This window comes from Salminus brasiliensis, chromosome 13 (assembly GCF_030463535.1).
Source record: "Salminus brasiliensis chromosome 13, fSalBra1.hap2, whole genome shotgun sequence".
Lineage (NCBI taxonomy): Eukaryota > Metazoa > Chordata > Actinopteri > Characiformes > Bryconidae > Salminus > Salminus brasiliensis.
In genome coordinates, this window is record NC_132890.1 from 27,301,385 (window position 1) to 27,327,164 (window position 25,780).

Sequence of the window (25,780 nt, forward strand, 5' to 3'; positions counted from 1 at the left end):
TTCTGCTGACCACAAAGGTACAAAGTGGTTATCTGAGGTACTGTAGTCTTTCTGTCAGCTCAAACCACTCTCATGAACGCTGAACGTCCACTCACTGGATGTTTTTTAGTAACTCTAGAAACTGTTGTGCTGAAAATCCTAGGAGATCAGCAATTCTAGAACTAATAAGCAGCGCTCAAAATCGCAGCCTTATACTTTATCCCCATTCTGATGGTTGATGCTGGTGAACATTAAAATCTGAAGCTGCTGGCCCGTATCTGCATGATATTAAGCATTGCACTGCTGTCTCACGATTGGCTGATTAAATAATTGCATGGATGAGTAGGGGTCCTCCTCAAGAAAGCAATCTATGAGTCTATATGAATGTGTGCAGATTTGTACAGTTATGTAGTGTACAATGTGTATAAACTTATAGACCTATCCACAGTGGTGAGGAGTGGTGTGTGGCTTCTGCCCCTGTCTGCTCATGCATAATTGACTAAAGAAGCCCTTTTAGGCTGTGTATGAGACAGCATATGCTGAATGATGTCACATCACACTTATGAGTCATCTGAGGCTAGAGCTGCGTTAGCCAGAGGCTTATCTCGCACTCTCTCTCTCTCTCCCTGCCACAGAGGTCACCTCCTAACTGGTCAGATAGAAGAGACGCTAACCAGAGTAAACTCTGATTAGGTCTAACAGATAACAGAGCAGAGGTAATTAGAAGAAACACTGTCCCTGTGTGACATGGGTAAGGGCTCCTGTGCCGTTTTCAGAATGAAACAGGCTGAAATAGCATGAGTCTTACTAAAAAAAGCCTTAGTATTACTTATTCCGAGCACACAGTACACGCTTGAGGGTATAAGGCGCACATCAAGACACAAAATAGAATCATGCCTTTGGCAAAAACGGCATCACAGCAACAGGGTTTAAAAAAACAGCATCACACTAAACACATTCACATATACCCCCCTACCCCCAACACACACTGAAATATTTAATCATTTTGATAATGCTGGGAATTCAAATGATGAAATATTCAAGTGTAGTCTTTAAAAATAGAGTTTTTGAACAAGATGGTCATTCTAGTGGATCAGCATGGTTAAGCTGGTGATGCTGGTAGACCCATTTGTTGAAGTGTTGAAGCTTATTATACTGTTATACCACGCTTGTCAAGCTGGCCATGCTGGTAAACCAGCTTGATCAAGATCAGGGGTGGGCAATTCTGGTCCTGGAGGGCCGGATTCCCGCACAGTTTTTATGCTTTTCCTGCTCAAACAGACCTGATTCAACTCACCTGTTAATTGCCAGGTTCAGTGGATCTGTTACTGTGCTGGACTCTGGCCCCTGTTGCCCACCCCTGATCAAGATTGTCTTGCTGGCACTGCTAAAAAAAGTTGTTACCAGCAAGTAAAATGAATGCTTGTTCGAGCTGATATTTTTAGCAGGGGATAGATCAACTTTGTAAATGTGGTGATGCTGGTAGAATGACTTTGTTAGACTGGTCATGCTTGTAGACTTGCTTTGCTAGTAGTTAAGATGGTTATGTGGGTTGCTAGGCTTGGTTATGATGGCTGTGCTGGTAGACCGGCCTGATCAAGTTGATTACATTGGTAGACCGGCTGGGTCAAACTGGTCTTGCTGGTAGACTGGCATTGTTGGTAGTTATGATGGTAATGTTGGTACACCACCTTGGTCAAGCTGTTGGTAGACTGGCTTTTTTTTTAAGCTGTCCATGCTCCCAAACTAGCTTGATCAAAATGGTTTAGCTGGTTGTGCTGCTAGACTTGCTTGGTCAAGCTGGTTGTGCTGTTAGACAGGCTTTACTTGTAGTTAAGATGGTTATGTGGGTGGACCGCCTTGGTTACGATTGCTATGCTGATAGATCAGCTTGGTCAAATTGATTATGTTTGTAGACTGGCTTGTCAAGCTGGTGATGCTGGTAGACAGACTTTAAAGGTGCACAAAGGTGCACATATTTGTCACTGTACAGCAAAATGTGTCCTCCGCATTTAACCCATCTGGTAGTGAACACACACTCACACACACATATGTGTTAGGGGCAGTGAGTACACACACACACCCAGAGCGGTGGGCAGCCAACTCCAGCGCCCGGGGAGCAGAGAGGGTAAAGGGCCTTGCTCAAGGGCCCAACAGTGGCAGCTTGCCGAGCCCGGGAATCGAACCCACAACCCTGTTATCGAAATCCTGGCACTCTAACCGCTGAGCCACCACTGCCACCACACCACTGCCACTGCCCACTTGCTGCTAATTAAACGGTTATCCTGGAAAACCCGGCTTGGTCAAGCTGGTCAATCACGTAGGCCAGACTGGTCAAACTGGTTGAACAGCTTGGTCAAGCTAGTTAAGATGGTGCACCAGCTTGATCATACTGCTAGACAAATGTGTTCAAGATGGTCAACTGGAAGACCTGTTTGGTTTGGCTAGTCGCGTTGGTAGACCAAAGCTTGACCAAAAATACCATGTTGGTCAACTAAACTGGTATGCCCGGTTTAACCACCTTGAATAAAGTCGTTAGCAGGGAAAAAAAAAAAATTCTTTAATGATCATTTATTTTTAAATCATTAAACATTAATGTAATATTTTGTATTACATTGTATAACATAACAGAATGAGGATAATACATTAAAAATAAATTAATGAATTTCTACACCATCATATAGCATCATTATTTCCCTCTCGGCCAGCGAGGCAATCCAGTCAGCTGTGTGTCACATGACCCCGGCTGCTGCTTCGTACAGCGCATGCGCGGCTCGCTCTGTGTTGTCAGGCAAAAAATAAAGGCAAGCAGCGCGAGCAGCCAGATCTGCAATAGATAAACACACACAGCTGAGCGCGCGAGGGAGCGAGAGCAGAGGAAACAGGGGGTGCAGGGGAAAAAGACACCTTTAAAAATGGACATTTTATCCTTCGTGTTTTAATTAAATAGTATTATTCTCTGTATGAACCGAATGTGAATCTGAAGCATCATCGTAAAGCTCAGGAGAGGGAAGCCATCGCAGAAGGCAAGGAGGACAGTGTCGCGAGCGAGGGACTGCATCTCCTTCTCCCTCCATCTTTCGCCAAGGTAAGAGAGAGAGAGTGAAGGATGAGGGAGGAGGAGAGGAGGAGGAGAGGAGGTGGGGGAGGGGTGGATGCTGGCACCTGTGTTTTCTAGCTCGGGTTTTAAGAAGGGAAAGGTCAAGTCTGGGACTGTATCGGAATGTGACACGAATCTGGGGGCGTCGTGGGGGTGGTTGTGTGTGTGTGTGTGTGTGTGTGTGTGTTTGTGTGTGTGTGCGTGCGTTGTTGTTGGTGGCTAAAACAGAGCTGGTCCAGAAGGGGGACGAGGAGGGGAGGGGAGGGAAGGGGAGGGGGTGTTAGGAGATAGGTGAGAGGATGGAGAGAATGTAATGGAGGTTTGGCAGTGGGTTGGCGTTGGGTTATGAAACCTGTGTGGAAAATCAGCACACACTGCGTGTCCAAAAGTATTCAGACACCCCTTTTAGTTGGTCAGTTTAGATGCATCAATTGCTGAGTTCAGTTGTGCTTGTATAATGTCTATAGAAAAGCATGGAGCGTATAATGGGATGCTCTGGAGCAGATGTGCATAAGCGTAAGGTCAGCATGTCCAATGCCAATTGTTGATTAGAGGGGTATAAAGCCTCCCAAGGTTAGGCGTTGGTGGATCCGGTGAAGTAGCGTTTGTGATTGAACATCAGTACCTGACCTCACTAGAGCTTTTGTGGCTGAATGCAATCCAGACCTCACAGGAATGTTCCAGCATTTAGTGTAAAGCCTTCCCCGAAGAGTAGAGGCTTGTACTGCAGCAAAATGGGGATACACTCCCTGTTAATGCCCTTGATTTCAGAACAAACATCAGATGAGCTAGTGTCCACAAACCTTTGGTCATATAGTGTAATTGTATTTTCTGTTATGCAGCTGTTTATGAGCCTAAGGTCAGCATGTCCGATGACAAGCGCCGGCTAAGGGGGTATACAGTTGGGTGGTGGAACTGCGTTCTCTGGATTTGGTACCTTTGGGATGAACTTGAATGGCATTTCGATCCAGAACTCATCCTCCAACATCAGTACCTATCTTCACTAAGGCTTTTGTGGCTGAATGCAGTCCAGTCCTCACAACATGTGAGTGTAAAGCCTTCATAGATGAGTAGATGCTTGTACTGCATCAAAGAAGCATTCACTTCCTGTTAATACCCATCATTTCAGAAGAAACCTTGGATGGCCTGGTGTCTACAAACCTTTGGACATATAGTAGGTTTGTAGGTCTGGAACAGAATGGGATTGAAACTCATCCTTACAGTAAACAAATGTAGCATGATGAATTCACAGCTAGGCTTTGGTGAGGTCACATGTAAGGAGCTGTACGATTGGAGGAAGATGTCTCAGATCTGAAGAGAGGCTAAGGATGAAGGGAAAATGGAGATCGCCAGATTGATCCCCTCTGATGCCACAGTCATCCATGCATGGGAGTCCCAGAGAGCATAACTGGCCTTCTCTCTACCCCTTCTCTCTGTGTGATGCTGGTCAGTGTGTTAACTAATGTAACAGGATGAGCAGTTAGTGTTCCCCTGTAAGTGCGTTAAGCAGTCCAGTGATGATTCTGCAGTAGTTTTGAAAAGATGTGATTGGTGGGTTTCAACTTTCAACTCAGAAGAAGCATTTACATTTTACATTTCTGGCATTTAGCTGACGCTCTTATCCAGAGCGACTTACAATCCTCCAAGGTATTACAGATGAGGGCCAGTGTAGTGTTAGGAGTCTTGCCCAAGGACTTTTATTAGTGCAGCGCAGCATAGTCACCCAGACTGGGAATCGAACCCCAGTCTCCCACATGGTGTGGTAGATCACTGGCAGGTAGTGGTGTTATCTGTTGCGCCACACCAACCACCAGAAGCAGGTGCTGGCCTTCACCCTCCCCGCACTTGTAGCATTGTGTGATGGGGAAGTTCTAGCTAAATTGAACATTTACTAAATTGTAGAGAAAATTGGGTTCAAATGAAATGAAAACACAAAAGAATAAGGGTGTTATGAAACATGTATTTGTCACGGTACAGGGGGAACATAGTACATGCCTTTAGGGTATATATGATTATTTCACACGCGCACAAGCATCCCGGAATACCCTAATCTGTAAGTCATCGGATGTGGGTGATATTGCCAGAGCCGGTTTATAAAGAGCCAGGCCACTTCCTGCAAAACGCCAGAGGGAGCTTGCAAGCGAGTCCTCAATGAATGGGAGTGAATGGAGCTGATCGTGGTGTTCATATTACTTTCATTTTGAAAAGTACTATAATATATATATATATATATATATATATAATTTTTTCATTTTTTTCAAACGGGTTAGAGACACTCGCTTTACTGACTGGTTGGCAAGATGATGCTGAATGATTTTGCTCAAATGATCCATATTAACCCACACATTTTGGACTCCCTTGGGAGTGCCAAGCCCAGAAGACATTCTCAAATGGTAAAGTATTTCACTGAACTTTTAACATCAATATTTAACTTCTTGGTGGATAGCCCTGTGTGTGTGTGTCTGTGTGTGTATGTGTGTTTACACCAACTTGCTGCTTACGTAACACACTACAGGCTGTACTAACTAGCTCAGTGGCCATTACACTCCTAAAAAAGAACAATTCTGAATACACCACATAAATATATGTGTTGCTGCTGTATGACCATCAGCAAACTACCCCTATATTGTAACAGTATAGGCAAGAGATCTGCATTTCTAAATCATTTAGATTCAAAGTAGTTTAATGAATGAATCGAGTTTACACTTGATTAATTTAAGCAAGCATGTAAGTGTATTTGTACTTATTGAATGCGGTTGCTTTAATTATGGACTGTATTGACAGCAGAATACTGAGTTCAGGGAAGATTAGAGTAACACTGAAGGTCAAACCAAGAACCTTGCCAATAGTATTTTCCTACTCTCATCTTACCATGATATTACTTTAATTCCAGTTTAAACACTAGTTATCCCACTAACCCTGCTGTTACGTACCACCCTAAACAGCGGGTGGTTGTTATGTTTGTTATGGTTGTCCAGGTGCTTAGAAATGCAGCATTAATATGAGAGCTCTGACAATATTAATATGGAACTGTAGTGATTATTAATCGGTAGCACAAGCAAATGCTGTGAAGGCAACATACTCAGTTAATTATCAATAAAAAAACTTAAGAAACCAATAAACAGTGCTAATATTATTATTCTCTTATATTATGAATCCCATTATGAATCACTCCAAATCCTCAGTCATGAGTATTATTATAATTGATAAGTGATAACATAATAGCCCATAACATAATCAAAAAAGAAGAATAATGTGATAATTAGCTTACCTAATATGTCTGATATGCTAAGACTGAATTTCTGCATAACTCAAGATTAAGAATTTAGAAAAACAATAGGCCAGAGCGTCTCTTTACTATGGTAAAAGCAGTGTTTCAGGCAGCATATTTATAACCATTTCATATAATGTTGTGATGGAGCCTTTAGAGACATCTGGTTCCATTCATTAAGTTTACATTTACATTTAAGGCATTTAACATAGGCTCTTATCCAGAGCGCCTTACAAAAGTGCTTCACTGTTTACTCACAAAATACCCTATGCTAATTAGTAAAAGCTAGAATCCAAAATATACCTCTAAGCTCAGATGCTGCTAAAAACAAAAGTTAGTATGGAGACCACAACACGCAACACACACTACACTTACTGCCTAAGTACTCTTGGAAGAGGTGGGTCATCAGTCTGTGACTCTGCTGTTCGGACACCCAAGTCATTCCATCACTTCGGTGCCACGACAAAAAAAAGCCTGGATGCTTGTCTTCTGTGGATCTTAGTGGGTCGTGGGTCTAGCCGAGTCATAATTGAAGCTGGAAGGCCTATTGGTACTGATTGGCATTTGACTATTGCCATCAAGTATGGAGGGGTGCTCCATTCTTGGCTTTGTAGACCAGCACCAGGTTTTTTCTGTAGTGTAGCGTTTTACACCAGTGTATGCTCACTTACACCAACACTAATTGACATCTTAGACTCTTTACGTCTTTATGATTTAATTCTGCTGAAAATGGGTGCCTTTGAAGGGTTAAGTCCATTGGCTACATGATCTCACGACACAAACTAATGACGTAACCACTGACATCGAAGGAGTTACATGCTAGTGCTGTGTGTTTCTATAGGTCACACAGTAAAATGTACCGTTGCTTTTAAGCCCTTTATAGGAATTAGGAATTTAATGAAATTCATGTAAAATATTATAGATTGAATAACACCTAGTCAGAACACAGCTACACACACAAACACACGCTCCCCCACGCACTTCGTCATGATTCATGAAACGGTGATACAAGCCAGCGATGTCTGTTGCTAGGATACATCTCCACAAGGTGGTGAGTCGGTGATTAAGAGGACAGAAAGAGAGCGATTATAAAGTGGTGTGATTAGGCAGAGAAGAGACAAACGCTTTGGGGGCTGAAATACTGATTTGAAATGGAAATGGAGGGTTCAGATAGCTTTGCTATCAGGTTCAGTCGCATGGAAATTGAGGTCAACTCATTTGTTTCCACTCCACCGCCAAGAACACACAGTTTTTCAGTCTATACTCTTAAAAATAATGGTGCTAAAAGCATTCATTGGAGCGATGGCATACAAAGAACCAGGGTGTGAAGAACCTTTTTTTAAAAAAATCAAGAGGTATTTATTTTAAGATGTGGTATGATGTACCACCATTTCTACTCAACATAAAATTTTTATTTTGGGTCTAATCACATAAACCATATCAAACGTAACTTCTTGCCAGTTAAAGATGCAGAGTGTGTGTGTGTGGGGGGGGGTGTGTGTGTCCTGATACGATCCAGTGGATGAGGATTGAGGCGGATCCAGGCATATTTTCATGGATCAGGTCTAATGTAGATTAATACAAATCCAGTTTCAAGTCTTTTGTTTTTGTCTTTATGTGTTCAGAGCGCCATCTGGTGTCCTCAAGACACCACTAACAGACGGCAGCAGTGTAGTCGTTGTCAGGAGGTAAATAAAAGAGTTTGGAGTCTGCAGTGTGGATCTATTTTACAGTGAAACATGAAAACGTAACATAATATCTGAAACTATTAAATAACTCAGAAACACTGTTTTACCAGCGGGAGAACTGCACGCCTTTCTTTGTTTTTAAACCAGCACTGAAATGCGCATTCAGGACTGGGATGAGGAAAACGCTAAATTGCAGATTCACAGCACATTCACCCACTATAAACCAGTTATTTCACATAAGTAGTCAACAAACAACAACGCATATCAATCCAGAGTGTGTACCACTACACACAGACATGCACAAAGTGATTTGACTTTAGTGTTTTTTAGGAACTGGGAGCTGAACCCTTGTGAAAAAGTAGACTCTAGTATACTAAACTTTACTATCCAATGGAGCATTAATGTGTACTTGTAGCCACATTAATGATCAGTGCACTTGATGAGTGCTAAACTAACTAAACTATTTTTGTATTTGTTTTACTTTAGTTGTACAGAAAAAGAAGAAAATCATAACTTTAACTGTGTAAAGTATTCTTAACTATGTTAAAATTGACCTATTTTAAGTAAACATTGGTATACATTAAACACATTACTGTATATGTATTTATACCTGTGTATATTTTGCACACTGTAAACTTACAGTGAAATTAATACACATTTAATAAGCATTATAAGAGCATTATTTTTCTACACTATGTAAATGTACTAAATGTACTAAAATATACATTAAATGTATTTACATTAAGACACTCAATACAGTTTCCAGTCCTAGAGTTTGTTCTTGCTGGAAGTGACAAGACATATAAACACTTACCATCCTCACAAATGCTGAAAATAATTCTGCATAGTGCATTTTGATATATATGAAATATGAAATATTTTATATTAAATCTAATCTAATCTAATATGTTATATTTTAGATGCATATGTTATGATGGTCTATACAGACACGTGAAAATGCTTTTGTACTAGTGAAAAATGACAGTAAAAAGACAGTATGTTATGCTTAAAGAATCTTCTTTTATAGTCTTTTATAGATCTATATCATGTTAACAAGAACACTTGAACACACTTTTTGAGCTTAATGCATCTCCTTACAAATTGTGTACGCAAATGACATCCGTTTGGTAGAATGAGTGTTGATACTGTTATTAAATTAGCAGAAACATAATTATATATAGTAATTTCATGGTCTTTTATCTGTTTGTTCTGTTTTCTGCAGTCATTTGGAAAGCAGAGGAAGGCGCAGAGTTCATAGCTCCACCTGAGCAGTGCGTTCTTTGGCTTTGGGTTTTGATGTGAAATGGATGGGAACAGTCTAACCCTGTCAGAGCTGCCTCTGTAAATGACGGATCCAATGGTAAGACTGCATCTTCAGTTATCCTCACAGAACACTGAGAACTCTCTGAATTCTCTTCACAGAGAACGAGCTGCGTTAGTCCCTGCTAGGTGGTAGCTGCTTTGTAGTTAAATATATAAATGAGCTGTCTGTTGCCTTTGAAAGTCCAGACGGACTCTTCAGGGAGCTGCTTTAAAGGATAAGTGTGTGAAGACTGTGTTGTCTGGAAGAAATAACAATAACTGACAGTTCTGGAGGAAACAAATAGACGGCTTAGCTCCTCTCCAGTTATTACAGCACACAGCTCTCTTGGTGTAGGTCGACCGGCTCTCAGCTCACATTCAACTTCATACTCGACAAGGGACCATTTAGGGGCATTAAGACATTACTGCTGGTTAAGTTATGAGGACGTTTGAGACTCGTCTTTAAAATGGCTGGATGTTTTCCACAGGACATCAAAGGTCAGTGCTGGACGGATGAGGAATCAGATGGGGAGAACGAGCCGGAGCAGTTCATGTATGGAATTCAGGTAAACTACACAAAGCAAAACTACCAGTGAAGTTAATTAGATTAGAATTACTTTTAAATGTGGGTAGTGTTTGATATTGTAGTCCCAGAGTATCACTAGCAACAGTGCTAATATTGGCCATTTAATACAGTCATGTTGGTTTCCTTGTTGTGGTACCAAAGTGTGATGACTTTAACATATGTATGTTTAATGGATGAATAACTTGAGTTATGAATTGGGTTTAATAAGTGGTATTAAATAAATATCTGTAAATATGTTGTACATATATTTATACCGTGATAATAAAGAAGATTAAAAGTGTAATATTGGTTACACATTTATTAAGTTACACACATTTTTATGGTCTTGTTCTTTGTTCAGTAAAACCTGAATTAGACATTTATAAATGGTGAATTCACTATACATTAATCCTTATTCATTATGACCTTTATAGGTGCACATTTAGAAGTACCTTTACATAAATTAAAAACACTATAGCTGCATTATTAGTTGTAATAATGCTCATTAAACGCTTTAGTCTCTAATTAGTGATGAGTAATACCCATAGCATCTGAAATGTCCATAAAACAACATGCAAGCCGGGCTGATGTTAGTTAAGATGTTGATAAACTGAACTTGCCTATGGAACTCATACTGATTTATTTGAGATTTGGGTTTTGAAGTACCATGAGTAGTTCTTTAAATACTTATTCACTACTTTTTAGTTTCTAAATAACTCATTAGCAGAACTTATTGATATGTTAGTGACTAATTAAACTCATTTTAACTCACTAAACTCTATCTATATCAATCAACAAACCTGGCACTATTTAAACGTGCAAGAATAAGTGTAATGCCAATAGTAAAATGTCATGCTCATGAATTTGCTTAACTATATAATGTGGGATATTAACAATTATTTGTGATCTCCACATAACAGGCCAATATAATTATGTACCAATAAACATTGCAATTAATAAAGATGAATGCATAATGAACAGTTGAACAAAGAACAAAAATGTAATAAATACTAAATTTGTGTTCCCAAAAATAAAGTGTTGATGATCTAAGATGGTAGAGTGACTAATTGTGAAAGAGTTGTTGTTTTATAGGAAAGTAATTTGCACAAATAGAAAAACCCTGTACCCTGTACATGTTTGAGAAACTAGCCTAGTTCTGAGTAATATTTAAAGGATAGAAAGGCTCACCAGTAATCTGACCAGTAGATCTGAAGCACAGATGTAAATGTAAATGGTAATTCATGTTTTCAGTCATAAGCCAAGGTTTATGTAATATGTTTACTTTAATTTTATTTTGCCGATTTGGACCGTTTTCATTTTATTTGATGAACTGAACATGTAAAAAAAAAAAAAATCATCTAAAATGTGCCGTGTAGCATCAAAATAAACTGTAATTGTGTATTAAAAGGAACAGAGGAATGCTCTCTGTAGAGGATGTGAACTTTATATTTATGTATAGAGACGTCAAAACATTTCATTTGTTACATTTGTTGTTTGGGACTGAAGCTACCCAGTTTTTCCCAGTTGTTATACATGGCACTCTGACAATACCCTGACTATACTGTTCTCTTCACACTGCATATGTAACTTATACTAATATATATTTGAACATTTGAACAGTGCTATTGCATGTATAGTGTATGCATATGTGTATACATCCTGTTTTTTACATTTTATAGTTTTTACTCACCTTTACACCTGTGTTCATGTGACAATAAACCTGATTTAATTAAATTTCAAATTTCTAAAAGATTTGAATTGTATGTTGCTCTGTATAAGAATGTCTACAAAATGGAAAAATACCTGTCAGACAGCATATACATGTAAATAAGGTCAGCGTCATTATCTGTAAACATCCTCAATCATCCGTTCTTTATGTATGGCTGTTCTAGCCACAGTCTTTATTTATACTCTTCCATGTTTTAATGTCAGCTCTTCATCTGTTCTGATGCAGTATACATAAGCCCATGTTCAAACATAAACAGGAGAATGATTAGTTGCCCTTTATTTTTCACTGTAGTGGCTCTCATGATTTAAAATCCCATGATAACATACAGGATAATAACTCCTTATCTCTGAGTCAGATTTTCCTAAAAAAAAGTGTTATATAATAAATATTAGAGAGGGGTTTGGAAGAGGATTGAACATGTTTGTATGTCTGAGGACCAATGTTCACAATGAATGTGAATTAGGCACCTAGTCCTGCAGTCTGCCAATACACACATTAGTGAAAGAACAGGTGGCTTACTGAATTCCAGCATGGTACTGTAATAGGATGCCACTGTTGCAACAAGTCAGCTGGTGAAATTTCTTCACTGCTAGATATTCCACCATCAGCTGTGTGTGTTATTATTGAAAAATGTAGGAACCTCAGCAACTCTGCAGTAAAGTGTCAGACCACGTAAAGTTACAGAGCGGAGTCGCAGAGCTCTGAGCTCAATGCATAGAATATGAAAGTTAACAACAATCTGCTGACTCAATAACCTCAGAGCTCCTACTGTTAGAGCTACAAAAGGGAAGCGATTCCTTAATAATGCCTTTGGATTTAGAATGGGATGTTATTAAAACTCCTGTAGGTGTCTTGTGTAGGTGTCCCAGTACTTTTGTTCATATAGTGTGCTTAAATTCTACTAATTAAAATGTTAATAAATACGACTAATAATGGTATTACTGTCAATAATATTCAATACTAATGTTACAATACCAATATTTGTTGTATTGAGACTGCAGACATGTTTTCAATCAGTTGAAAGTCAACTTGTGCAACAATATGCAATTTTTTTAATTTTGTCATTTTGTCAAAAATGTCATAACCGTCACAACACAAACGTTTGTCTCCAAAATGTCGCCAACTTCACAATGAAAGGACAACACTTTAACTTTTAATGGAAATCAGTTTAAAAAGATTCTTTTATTACAATACATTTGGAGCATTTCCACCAGTCAAAATATGCTGATGTGCATTATTTTAACAACTGTCTGACTAAACATTATTCCAGAAAAGTGCTGGCACTGCTGGGAGGGTCATTACAGGACACTGAGACCTCTGTAGCGGAGCTGATGTTGAATGCAGCAGTCTGAAGGTGAGAGCTGTGTTAAGAGTTGTGTGTTTGCCTCCTCCTGCAGGGCAGCTGTGCAGCTGATCTGTACCGGCACCCCCAGCTGGATGCAGACATTGAGGCTGTGAAAGACATTTACACAGAGAGTGCTGTGTCTATCAGGTACTGTACAGCTATTATTTGTGGTCCATATAGTTTCACATTAGCTTATCTACTCCACTTGTCATAAGTTTGGGGACACCTAGTTTTCCAAAGACCTAGCAGGGGAATAGTACAAAAGCATTTTCAAGTTAACCTCTTGTTGTAATGTCAGCACTTAAAGCGTCTTTGCGCCAAATAGTTTTTCAAATGTGCTTTTCACATTAGCTTGAAAACAAAAACCTGTCGTACCTTTATTTAGGTTCAGAACTGCTCTTCATACAGAGAAAGACTCTTTGCCAACATGAAATCAGTTGTCTTTTTGTTCCTGTTTTCAACAGAGAGTATGGAACTATTGATGATGTGGATATTGACCTTCACATCAACATCAGTTTTTTGGATGTGCGTACGGTCTCCTTTTGTGCCCTGTATACACAAGTTAAATGGCGATCTGCACATAAGCACTCAATTCTTCAGTGGCGTTTGGGATTAGAAGTAATTGTTGTGGTGTGTATTGCTTTGTTTGTAGGAGGAAGTGGCCACAGCCTGGAAGGTCATACGAACAGAGCCCATCATCCTCCGACTCCGCTTCTCCCTCTCGCAATACTTGGACGGACCAGGTAATTAGGAGTGTGTGTGTTTGTTTGTGTGTTTGTGGGTGGGTGGGTGTTTGCTTTCAATTTTTTTTTCTATCCAGAGAAATCCAAATGTTTTGCTGGTTCTGACTTTCTAAGGTGTGTGTGTGTGTGTGTGTGTGTGTGTGTGTGTGTGTGTGTGTGTGTGTGTGTGTGTGTTTTTTTTTTTTTTAATTGACTATTTCGCTCCTTGAGGCCGTGCCGGGCGATATGACCTCTAATCAATATCACAATTAATCAACCATTTTACTTTGTTTATGATTAATTAAATAGTTATATAAGCTGCTTGAGTTGCTCACGCCAAAACTCCATGCCCTTGCTCTGTGCACCCCTGTCCAACACCTGAAAAACAACCCCATGGCACTATACCCTCCTCCACTAAACTTTAGAGTTGGCACGGTGCAGTCAGGCAGGTAACGTTTTCCTGGTAGAGCTGGGCAATATGACTATATTTTATTGTATCGTGATAAATTTTGTTATTGTGATAATTTTATGTTTTTCTGAGCATATTGAGGATACTGATAGTGCTTAATAAACACTGATCAGCTGCAGGTTTCATTACTAACAGTGTAATTAGACTGGTTTAATTAGATGAAGGGCAGCAGATGTTGACTAAAAAAACACTGTCAGTCTGGAAGAGGATCTGAACAGTAGTTTGTAAGAATCTGTTGCTACTTTCTGTTTTTAGTCTGTGAGTACATATATCGTGATGAATATCATATTGTATATATTTTAACTTAGAAATCTTATTTTAACTTTATATGGTCTGCCACTTCACTGCTGAGTTACTGTAGTTGCTAAACACTTTCACTTTTCAGTAATACAACTCACAGTTGATGGTGGAATATCTATAAGGGAAGACATTTCATGAACTGGCTTTTTGGTGGCATGGTGGCATCCTATTACAGTACCACGCTGGAATTCAGTAAGCTCATGTCTGTAAAGGCAGATTGCATAGCTAGGCGCTTGTTTTTACACACCCGGGTCAATGGGACTGCATAAAACACTTAAATGCAGTGATTAAGAGGTGTATTTTGTATTTAGTGTACCTACTAAGCTACCTCAGAACCCTATAGCAATCACCTGATATACCATAGCAACTAGCTAGAAAAAACTGTTTTACTCTAGTGACAACATAGCAACAGCCTTGTAGTTGTCTGGAAGTGGGATCCACTTAAGCTGCACAACCTTCAGGAAATGCACTTTTCTGTTGTTGGTATTTCTGTTTTTTATACTATTATCATCATCAGAAATGTGACTTTATTACTATTTTCTGTCACAGAACCATCAGTGGAAGTGTTTCAGCCCTCCAACAAGGATGGATTCAGCCTTGGACTTCAGCTGAAGAAGTGAGTCTTTCAGGTTTTTGTAATGTATTTTTGGGTGCGTGTTTGACAGTACAAAGACAGTATAAATAGCAGAAAGCTTTGTGACTCTTAAAATGGCAGAATCAGCTTTCCCTCACCACCTTACCACAACTTAAAGACTCTTGCTGAGCGGAGTGAAAAGTTTTTTTTCGACTGCTGTCTTTTCCACCAGGATCCTGAGCACGTTCACCTCCCAGCAGTGGAAACATCTGAGTAATGAGTTCCTTAAAGCCCAGCAGGAGAAGAGGCACAGCTGGTTCAAGGCTGGAGGGACCATTAAGAAGTTCCGTGCGGGCCTCAGCATCTTCTCCCCCATCCCTAAGTATGACAGTCATTTCTACTTCCTTATTGCCTTTAGTCACATTTCCACTGTGAGACTAGTGGGGCTAAGGGTTTTTAATTCACAAGCCTGCGATTGGGTTGCGTTTCTGTTGATCAGGCTACAGTTAGGATACTATGTAATTAGAGTAGCATCTAAAAAGAGTCAAAGCACTAAGCAAGTTTTTGCATAAATCGTTCAGATGTAAAGAAAGTCATTGAGTTGAGTTGTTTGATGAGGTTGTGAAATGGTTTAGTGTGGAGTTATTTACTGTCCAAAATTACAAGTGAACCTAACTGCCATGCTTCATGGTAGGCAGGGTGCTCTTTTCAGAAATGTTTTGGGGTACATTCATTCTTCCCCCTCCTCCAAACATACTGCTGATCCATAGGCCTAAAAAGTTCCAGTTTTGTTTAATCTCTTCACAGAACAGAATCCCAAAACATCTGGGGCTTATTTACATGGTTTTGGAGATTGGAGCTGACTTGTGCTTTTGCATCAGTAGAGGTGTACTGGCATCTGGGATCTTGTTCTACGCTTAGTATGTGCCTTACTGTCCAAACTGAAACCCCAGTGCCTGCTGCCTCCAAATCTTGCTGCAGGTCATTTGTAGTCATTCATGGATTTTTGACCACCTGCCTCTCCAGGAATCTGGTGGCAGCTGGTAATAGCTTCCTCTTTTTGCCTCGTCCAGGTAGTGTAGGCAGTATTGCTTTAACTTTGAACTTGTGAACTGTGCTTCCCCTATGATCATTTAGTGCAGTCTTTGTTTGTGAAAGGCAGTGATCTCACCTCATTTGCAAATGTGTGTTTTTATGAGGAATTCTATTTAGGGGCTGAATAATTCTGAGACTACATTTGTCATTAAGTGTAATTTTGTGTTAAATGTGGAGAAAGCACATGTTATATTATTTGTGTTGAGCTATGTTTGAACTCAATGAACCTTATTTGCAGTGGGGGTTGAATTATTAACTGTAATTCAGAAATCCAACTGTAAAAATAGATTTTCAGACTGAACCAGACTGTAGACGTCTGGTTCCTGTCATCACCACTATGAACAATTAGGACTCTATGAATGGAGCATTTCACACAAAACATCCAAATGACCAAATTACTTTCTTTTAAATCATGCAGCAAATAAATTCTATAAATTCTATAAATTCTCATTTATGATTAATTTAATCATTAAAAAATATATTTCCTTTTTAATAGAAGAGTTCCCCAGTCCATATTGTCAAATACAGAAACATCAGAAAAACAGCCCATTATTTCTTTCTGGAATTAAAAAAAATATCTTCAATAATATATAATAATATAATCTTCACAATTGCTTTGAATTCTTAAATCTGAAAATGTGCTTTTTTACTGGTAAAAATTATCTTTTAAATCAAGATGAATGATGTGTTCATTTATAACCTTTTCAAATCTGTATATTTGCTATGTGAATGTTTGTTCTGACTTTGAGCTCCACCTTGTCTCCAGATCCCCTAGTTTCCCTCTGATCCAGGACTCCGTGCTGAAGGGCAAACTGAGTGTTCCAGAGCTGAGGGTCAGCAGGCTGATGAACCGTTCCATCTCTTGTACAATGAAGAACCCCAAGGGGGAGCTGTTTAGCTATCCCCCCAACAGCCAGGTCAGACTGCAAGCCTTTCTTACTGCACTCACGCGTCCCTTTACACACAGCTCTGTCCTGCCTGCTTCTCCAGTTCTGTTATCTCCTCTGACCAGCGGGGGGTGGTTAGCCTGCTCTTAATTATAGATCACTCTCCTTAGTAAGATGTGAGAACTGAAAGACTGCAGAATGTTGGAGTATAAAATGTGGTTCCAAAGCTGGCCACTTTGGCCCTGTATCTTTTACTGGAATTTGACATTCAGTCTTGCTCATGTTATTATAACATGTTCACAGGTTTGAAGACTTGGAATAGCTCTTTATGTTTACTGGGTTGCTAGTTTATGAGGTAGGCCTACCATGTTGCCTCTGTCATGATTTTTGGCATTTTTGGCATTTAAATTTTTTTGACATTTGATTTTGGCAGTTGTTCTTTACATTGCATCAAAATATCATGATTAATGAATAAATAGAAATACTCCAAAATGACTTGGGATAACATATTTTTACATTGACGTTCATTGAAATTTTTGGAGGTATAAGATTTTTGTGAGACAGCAAAGAAAACAGTGCTGTGCAAAAGTCTTAGGGAGCAATGATATTTGTCTTTTTTTAGAATTGGTTAAGCCTACTTATTTTCTAATGTTAGTGTTTTTAAATACATATTGAGCTAAGCCTCAAAAACAGTTATGTAAATGAGCTGCAGCTGAAGCTGTTTAGTCTGAAGATGATGTTTAACTCAAGATGTTTAGTCTATGCTTCTCCTCCTCAGTTTGTTCACTGTTTAATCAGTTTATGCAGATTAAGACTCCTCCATCACACAACGACCCCTGCAAAGCTTTTGGCAGTGCTGAGTCCTTGCTGGGATATGGGATATATGAAACTAAGATCTCCTCACACTTGATAAGTGCAGTTAGACCATAGGGCCACCCTATAGCTGTGAAATTCTACTACTTATAAACACAGTTCTGAGTAAATTTACTTTTCCATTCTTTCTTGGACACAGATTTGTACATGGCTTTACAGCTCTAGGGTGGAGCAGCTGTCTAACTGCCTGCTTGTAAAGAGACAGGAGCTCATAAGTTGGAATCCCGTCAACACTATAGCCCTCCATGGTCAGGAATGGCTTCCACCAATGTGTTGGGAATAAACAGTGAACAAATTGAGGGAGGGGAACACAGACTAAACATCTTACACAAGGGTTAAGCAGCAGATGGACTACGGTCTGTACAAAGTGCACCTATACTATAAACGGGCTACCCAGTGCATAGTTCTGCATGCGCATCCCTTCTTCTGCAAGTGAAGGACTTGAAGGACTTGTATTGTGTATTTCTACACTGCAGAGCTGCAGGTTTCCAGTCAAACCTCAGGTGAATAAATGACAAAAGGCTCACGAGCGCTTCACATCTGAAGGAGGATTACAGATTTGAATAGGTTCAAGTAATGGTGACAATGAGGACAGTTTAAAGTCCCCCCCTTCAGCTTCTCCTCAGCCTCTGTGTCTCTCTATCTCTCCCCTTCGTCTCCCTCTGCCTGTCGTGGCTGGCTGGCGCCCTTTCCCATAATGCTTTGTCTTCATTGACTCATCAGACTGTGGCAGTCCCGGCGGGCAGGGCCCCTGCGCAGATTACCACGCGGCAGCTGATTGAATTGTTTTTCTCATCCCAGGCGGGCGGACACTGCAAGAACATCCCCACTCTGGAGTACGGTTTCTTAGTGCAGGTACAGACGGCTCCGGGCCGCGCCAGCTTCGCCTCCTTTCCAGCTTTAATACAGCGGCGCTTTCTTTTCATAGTGGTGTTATTAATGGTTGTTATCGTCAGAAAACAGGGAAGTCATCGCACAGTAGGGTGACCTCATCTTCAAGCATGGCTTCTTAGTGTGCTAGCGGTGGGACTGATTTGGTTCATGCTGTAAATGTGAAAAAATACTGCCAACGTGATAGTTTTGCATTTTGCTCATCAGTAAAGACGCATGCTTCATGCAGCAGCATTAATACTGTATCATAAACCTGCAAAATCATTAGTGATGTGGCATTGTAGTTATCTCATGTTTAATTTACTCATCTGTGTGTTTGTGATGTGATGTTTTTGCCAGATTGTAGGAAGCCTGAATATGTGAACTGTGATAGCTCTGATAAAGGCAGATGTAGAATAGCCCACAATCAACACAGTACAGTAGATTAGAACAACAGATAAAGTAATAAAGACAAATGAAAATGAGACGCAGGTCTTGGCGAAGTTGAGTAAATATCATTCATATATCATATCAATATTGGTGCAGTATGTTTTTCTTCTACAAAAACATTATTAAAAGAACATTCTTTCCTGAAAAAGGGAATATGTTTTACTAGTCGTAGGAACTAGGGCTGTGTATTGGGAAGGCAAGAACATGGTGATACATTGCGGATCACGATACAAGCTTTACAATCTATTATATTGCGTTATGTAGCAATAGTGGAAGCAAGACAATGTATTGTGATTTAATTTTTATTAAACTGTAAAACTATCCTAGTATAAAAACACACCATCGTCTGCATAAAATCTGAGTAAAAGAAAAGTTGACTTTTTATGCAATCAGAAAAGTAGGATCTGAAGACTGGGTACGACACTGCTATCTAACAGTCGGGGGGTTAAACACAGCACTAAATGAACCACTGTCTGCCACCAATCTTTACATGTAAACAGTTCTTTCAAAATCAGTACTGTGTTTTTGAGAATCGATACAGTACTGCAAAACATAATAGTGTGTAATTTTGATAGATTAGTATTTTTTTACACATTTTTTTTATATTATTACTTTAATCCAGGTTATAAACATTTATATAGATATACATCATTATTTATTTATTTGCCAAAAGCTTCAATCCACACTGCTCCTAAATGTTAAATCTTATTTGTTAGAAACAAAGTTTTGTTTGGAAGAATGTCACAATTATTCAATTAAATTAATCAAATTTATTAAACAAAGAAGATTAAAGAAGATTTAAATATACATTCTCAATGAACTGGCTTAGTTCACAAACTATATTTGTCGTCACAAACATTCAACTATATGACTTACAATCAGAGGTTTACTGGTAGAAATGAGTACTGTTCTGTGTGAAGAAAATGGTTTAATACATAGCAATCCCCTTATAAAATAATGCCCCTTAAAAATCCCCTTATAAAAAATGTAATATAAATATGTAGTGTTTTTCCAATGCTGTCTTTTATGTCAGTTATGTGTTTTATTTTTATTGAACTAATTGTCAAAATAATCAAATCAGATTTCAAATCAGTTTTACACCTAGTAGCACACTGTCAAACAACTGTCTGATCATATGAAAAATTCTGGTAGAAAGAGTGTAAGTGTACAGTTTTAATGGAGGCCGATATGGTAGGAGTTTGTCGTATAATGTAATACAAAAGCAAATATGTAAATGTGTTTTTTCAAAGCAGCGCTGTGCTGTAATCAGGAGGTTGTGTATGGCTTCATAATTAGTAATATAAGTGTTAATATAAATATTTATGGATGTACAGTGCCTTCTGTTGTGTATGTAATGTAGACTTGGTTATTGTCCCAAAAGATCTAAATAATTACCCAGATCACTGCTCATGAAAACGATATTGACCACCCCAATGAATGTTATTGATACTTAATGAAAGTATTTTAAAACCTAAAATTTCTACGTTTTTTCAGCAGTATAGAAGACCTATAGTGACAAATAGCCAGCTGTAGTAATTGATATAGCCAAACTGATTACTTTCATAGTTTCATCTACACTGAACAGTACACACCACACCAGAGTGCACTAAAACAGAAGGGCAGTAGAGTTTTAGAAGTACCATAGAGAGACACGACACAGAAACCAAACTATTTAAAAACTATAAAATCTGGCCATCGTTGTGGGCAGGTATATTTGTTCGGCTCGTGTCCTACAGGCAGCAGTACAGCATGTTCTGTTTAGTCACTGTTCCCTTCATCCACTCTTTTTATCTTCCTCCACATTCTCTCCTCCCAGATAATGAAATATTCGGAGCAGCGCATCCCCACACTGAATGAGTACTGCGTGGTGTGTGATGAACAGCACGTCTTTCAGAACGGATCCATGCTGAAGGTTTTACAGACGCAATACACTGACACTTCCTGCAGCCAGCACACATTCAGTAGATTCCTTTTGTTACAGCAAAAGCTACAAAAGTCAGTCAGTCAGTCAATCAGTCAACCTTTATCTAATATCTGGAATACATTGAGGGAGTCCCTCATTTATGGTATAGCCGAGCAATAAGTACAAATCAAGAGATTGAATAAAATTATACTGTCAAATAAAACAAAATAAAATAAGTAAGTAAAATAATAAAGTAAGTACAATAATAAAAAGTACATCACATAAAACAATCAACTTTGAAGTAAATGAATAAAAATGGTAACTTTATAGGACAAGAGAAGGTTTAATAAAGGCTAAACATGTCATTTTGGACCATTTCTGCTGCTCCATTTATCATGAAATATTTACACACAGTCAAGGGCAGCTGCCAAGGTTTTGCTTTGACAGCAGTGATATGGTACTGCATTGTGTGATAAAGGAGCTGCCTATGCATAACAACATTACATAGCATATAATGATGATATACAGCCTGCAAAACCTGCTGTTATGACATGTCACTTAATCACTTTTTTTGCCTCGTGGTAAAGAATAAAATATCAGTTTACCCCAAAAACACTGTTATGATGCTGTGAACATGGGAATATAATACATTTTTAACAGTCATAATACTTGTTGTTCTTCTAGCCTGCAGTCTGCACCAGAGAACTGTGTGTGTTCTCCTTCTACACCCTGGGAGTGATGTCAGGGGCAGCAGAAGAGGTGGCAACTGGTGCAGAGGTACTCACTCACAAACATACACACACAAAGGTTTCTTACATTTTCAGATTTATATATCTTGGGTTCTGCATAGACACCTGGGTCTGGTGTAATCATGCAATGGAATTAACTGGAAAGGGGCAGATTTGCTCATTCAGAATGAATGCCTACAATGATTTGACTAGGATCAGGTGACCAACTTACATTTCAAATATTTCAGTCATTGGGTTTTAATCCAGTTTGATAGTGCAGTGTGTAAATGGAGTCCGTGCAAGTAGCATTATGTGGATCTATCATGGTGTATGTTGTTTGATTCGATTGTATTGTTATTGTTACAGTACAGAAAACACTTTCTGTTGCCATGATTGTTATTAGATTTCATCGTTTTGCATTATGAGCTCCTGTGTACTGTGTTTAATGCCGGGGTGCAGGTGGTGGATCTGCTGGTTGCTATGTGCAGAGCTGCTCTGGAGTCTCCCCGTAAGAGCATCATCTTTGAGCCCTATCCTTCTGTAGTCGACCCAAATGACCCCAAAACACTTGCCTTCAATCCTAAGGTGACTGACCGTAGGAATAACTGCGTCATTTTACAATATATGAAGTGTATAACATAGAAAATTAGACTGGTTTATTAAATGTGAACTACTTATTATCTGTGTGTACTCGATGTTTTAGTTTAAATGCAAGTTTGCATAGAAAATAGGGCTTTTTGTAGATAACGGTAGTTTAGTCATCTGTTCACTTCATTAATCACTCATGCTTCTCTTGTTATCTCTTAAACACTTGCCGGTTTCACACTGTGTGTATCTCTACGGCTGGGTGGACACAGAAGAAGAATTATGAGAGGCTGCAGAAGGCTCTAGACAGTGTGATGTCCATACGTGAGATGACCCAGGTACTGTAGCCAGCGACTACACACCATCAAGGGCCAGAGTCAGTATTCATTTAAAGCCAATTTTAAAGTCCTAACTTCCTGCTGCAAGCTGTTAATAGCACCTAGAGGACACCAGAGTGTGCTCTTCTAAGACACAGTGGTAAAAACAAAGGATCTAGATTTGGATTTAAATAGCCAAAACCTGGTCCATTAAAAAAAAGACTTTTTTTGGAATTGATACCATTACTATAAATTGTTTTGGGACATCCCGAGTACATGCATCCTTGGTCTCTTTCATGTACCTAGAAAAGAGTGAGTCTCTCTTGGGTGTAACTCTTCTGTGATTGTCTATTATTGTGTCTAATGTTGGTCTAACTGGGGCCTGTGGGCCTGTTATCGATGTAATTGTGCTATGAGTGTTTGGTGTAACAGCATCTTTGTGTTTACAGGGCTCATATCTGGAGATAAAGAAACAGATGGATAAACTCGACCCTCTAGCTCATCCTCTGCTGCAGTGGTAAGTCACAAAACACTGCTTAAACCACATGCACTACATAAAAACCTTATTTCCTGTAGTTCTGAGTGACATTCATACACAAATACCTTCTTATTTTTACTTTTTTACTGTGTGTAGGATAATCTCCAGTAACCGGTCTCATATCGTCAAACTGCCTCTGAGTAGGGTAAGAGATCCATTATCCACCACCAGTTTGCTCATATATTGTAATTGTTTTGTAATTGCATACAATCCATTTGTCAAATGACTAATTCTCCTACTCTTATTTTGTCTCTCTATCCTTGACCTGGGTAATATTGGGTCTAAGCAGCAACTGAAGTTCATGCACACGTCACATCAGTTCCTGCTCCTGAGCAGTCCCCCTGCGAAAGAAGCTCGGTTCCGCACAGCCAAGAAGCTCTACGGCAGCACCTTCGCGTTCCAGTGAGCCACCCTTACTACAGTACATCACCAAATGTCACACACTCCAGTACAGTCCTTAGAGCTAGATGGTTTCTGAATTGCTTTTCACTGGATGTGCAACTACCAATAGCCTTGGACATTTTAGCTCACAAAGCTCACAAGGTGTTCCTCTTTCTGGTGAACAGTGAGTATCACATCAGATAAATCTGCATTTAGAGCCTACGCCCTGGCAAAACCTGAATTCACTGTGTTTATTAATATCTGCATGACTTAATGGATGCTAAATTGCTAATTTATCTAAACGCTAAAATGCTCAGACTCACAAGGGCTTTGTAGTCTTTTTTTCAAATTGTGCAAACTTCAGCATCTCCAGACTGGGATGCGCTGCAACCTCATTATGACCCCACTTTTCTATTTTAAAAGCCGTCCTAAATCAGTAATGATGACTCTCGCAAAACTACCTAGAACTGCCAACAAAGACTCGCATGAGCAGCCTGTTCTTTTTTTAGGAGCAGAATATTTCAAAAATAATAGTTATTGATGTGATAAATGCGCTGACGTAGAGTGTGCTAACAGATTGTCTGGTTCCCTTGCTTTTTATACATGAGCATGGGCAGCCTGCATAGAATCAGGTCTTTTCTCTCATATACACATTCTTCTCTCTCTCTTTCTGTCTATTCCTGTGTCTCTGTACCACTCTAGTGGTTCCCATATAGAGAACTGGCACTCTGTTCTGAGAAATGGACTAGTCAATGCCTCTTATACCAAACTGCAGGTATGTAAATTACATCAGTCAGATGATCTAAGACGCATTTCCCCATTGGACAGCACTTGTCCCGCCCCGGGTGCAGGTTGGCTGTCCAGCTGATCCATTTTGACAGTAACGAATGCCAGGTCCCCTTGTGCTGTCGGGGGGTGAAACAAGGTGAAACTTTCTGGTAACGACAAGCTCATTTCCTGTGCTGACCTCCGCTGGTATCATACACCTTCTTGTCTAAGACAGCAGAGGGTGTGAGGTCAGCTGGGGTCAGGAGTTGCCACTAGGTTTCACTGAGCGTTGAAGGGAATCAGTCTGGAGTGTTTAGGTGGATCCGAGGACACTCATCTCTCTAGCTTGGTAAACTGATCTCTCCCTGGAGTCTCTATGGATGTGGTAAGAGGTGGGCCGGATATGCTGTATGTATTGTTCCACTTAGAAACATAATTGAGATCAGTTTGCTATTTGGGCAAGAATAATGCTTGCTCAATTTTCCATGGAAACAATATCATGCGCAATATCTATATCTATATACACATGGAATCCTGGAATGTCTTCAGTGCTACTCTTGTGCCTCACATCTCTTTGGTCCACATTCTAAGTGTTATCTTGTACCGTCTGTATGCCAGATCACCTGAAAACCTCATCTGCTAGCTTGAATCTTTACATTTCACCTCATGCTCATGAAATTCTTTTCATTGTATCACCGTCATAATCATCACCACCTTTGTTGTCTTTTTGTTGAATTTTTTTTTTCTGTACACATGTAGCTTTTGTACAGTACTGCCCAGAATTCAGAGACCACCATTTATTCACCGTCATAACATTTTGTAGCATTTATTAAGTATATAAGGTATTTCATGTATTTCAAATAGTAAATATGTTTTAGACTTTAGTTGTTGAAATGCTCAGACATGGTTTTACAAGTCTATTTACCACCCTGTTATGACATAGCTGATGGGAGAAGGACCACACCCAAACTTCTGCTCTCCATTATAATTTGCCCGAAAATTTGCACCCTGACGCCACTCCAGCTCCTCCTTTTCTTCCAACTCATGCCCAGTCTTCGCTTGGCAAAGGGGATCTCCAACCCATGTTCCCCCTCACTTGCCTCAGCTCAGAGTAAGCCTGGTCCGCACTTCACTAACCAATTAAAATTGAGCACTGAAAGTGCAGTTCTTGTTTGGTTCAGTAGTGTGTGATCCAGAGTCGTTTAGTGTGCATTGGACATTCAGCAAAACCCAGTGAGGAAGAGTGAGATACCCAGTCTTTTGATAATCTGCTATAATGTTAAAAGTTGTGTGGTGTACTTGTGTAGACTTAACAGTCTAGCAAGACCTGATAGACCACCT

General features: G+C 39.5%; 1 protein-coding gene across 5 annotated transcripts in view; it reads left to right on the forward strand.

Annotated features, from left to right (window-relative positions):
- Nucleotides 1-2,741: 2,741 nt before the first annotated feature.
- Nucleotides 2,742-25,780, forward strand: part of LOC140575157 (protein mono-ADP-ribosyltransferase PARP6) — a 31,630-nt gene continuing 8,591 nt past the window's right edge. The window contains exons 1-18 of one of the 5 annotated variants that reach the window (XM_072695346.1): nt 2,744-3,067; nt 9,261-9,398; nt 9,829-9,906; nt 13,032-13,126; nt 13,444-13,504; nt 13,632-13,722; nt 15,020-15,086; nt 15,277-15,426; nt 16,906-17,056; nt 18,623-18,754; nt 21,036-21,131; nt 21,807-21,899; nt 22,310-22,435; nt 22,711-22,773; nt 23,202-23,269; nt 23,387-23,435; nt 23,580-23,692; nt 24,374-24,446. In XM_072695346.1, the coding sequence (XP_072551447.1) occupies nt 9,384-9,398; nt 9,829-9,906; nt 13,032-13,126; nt 13,444-13,504; nt 13,632-13,722; nt 15,020-15,086; nt 15,277-15,426; nt 16,906-17,056; nt 18,623-18,754; nt 21,036-21,131; nt 21,807-21,899; nt 22,310-22,435; nt 22,711-22,773; nt 23,202-23,269; nt 23,387-23,435; nt 23,580-23,692; nt 24,374-24,446 (1,521 nt within the window). In that variant the 5' untranslated portion in view covers nt 2,744-3,067; nt 9,261-9,383. Of the gene's footprint in view, nt 3,068-9,260; nt 9,399-9,807; nt 9,907-13,031; nt 13,127-13,443; nt 13,505-13,631; nt 13,723-15,019; nt 15,087-15,276; nt 15,427-16,905; nt 17,057-18,622; nt 18,755-21,035; nt 21,132-21,806; nt 21,900-22,309; nt 22,436-22,707; nt 22,774-23,201; nt 23,270-23,386; nt 23,436-23,579; nt 23,693-24,373; nt 24,447-25,780 lie in introns of those variants that run through there. The other 4 variants (XM_072695345.1, XM_072695348.1, XM_072695349.1 and 1 more) reach the window with 4 other exon arrangements.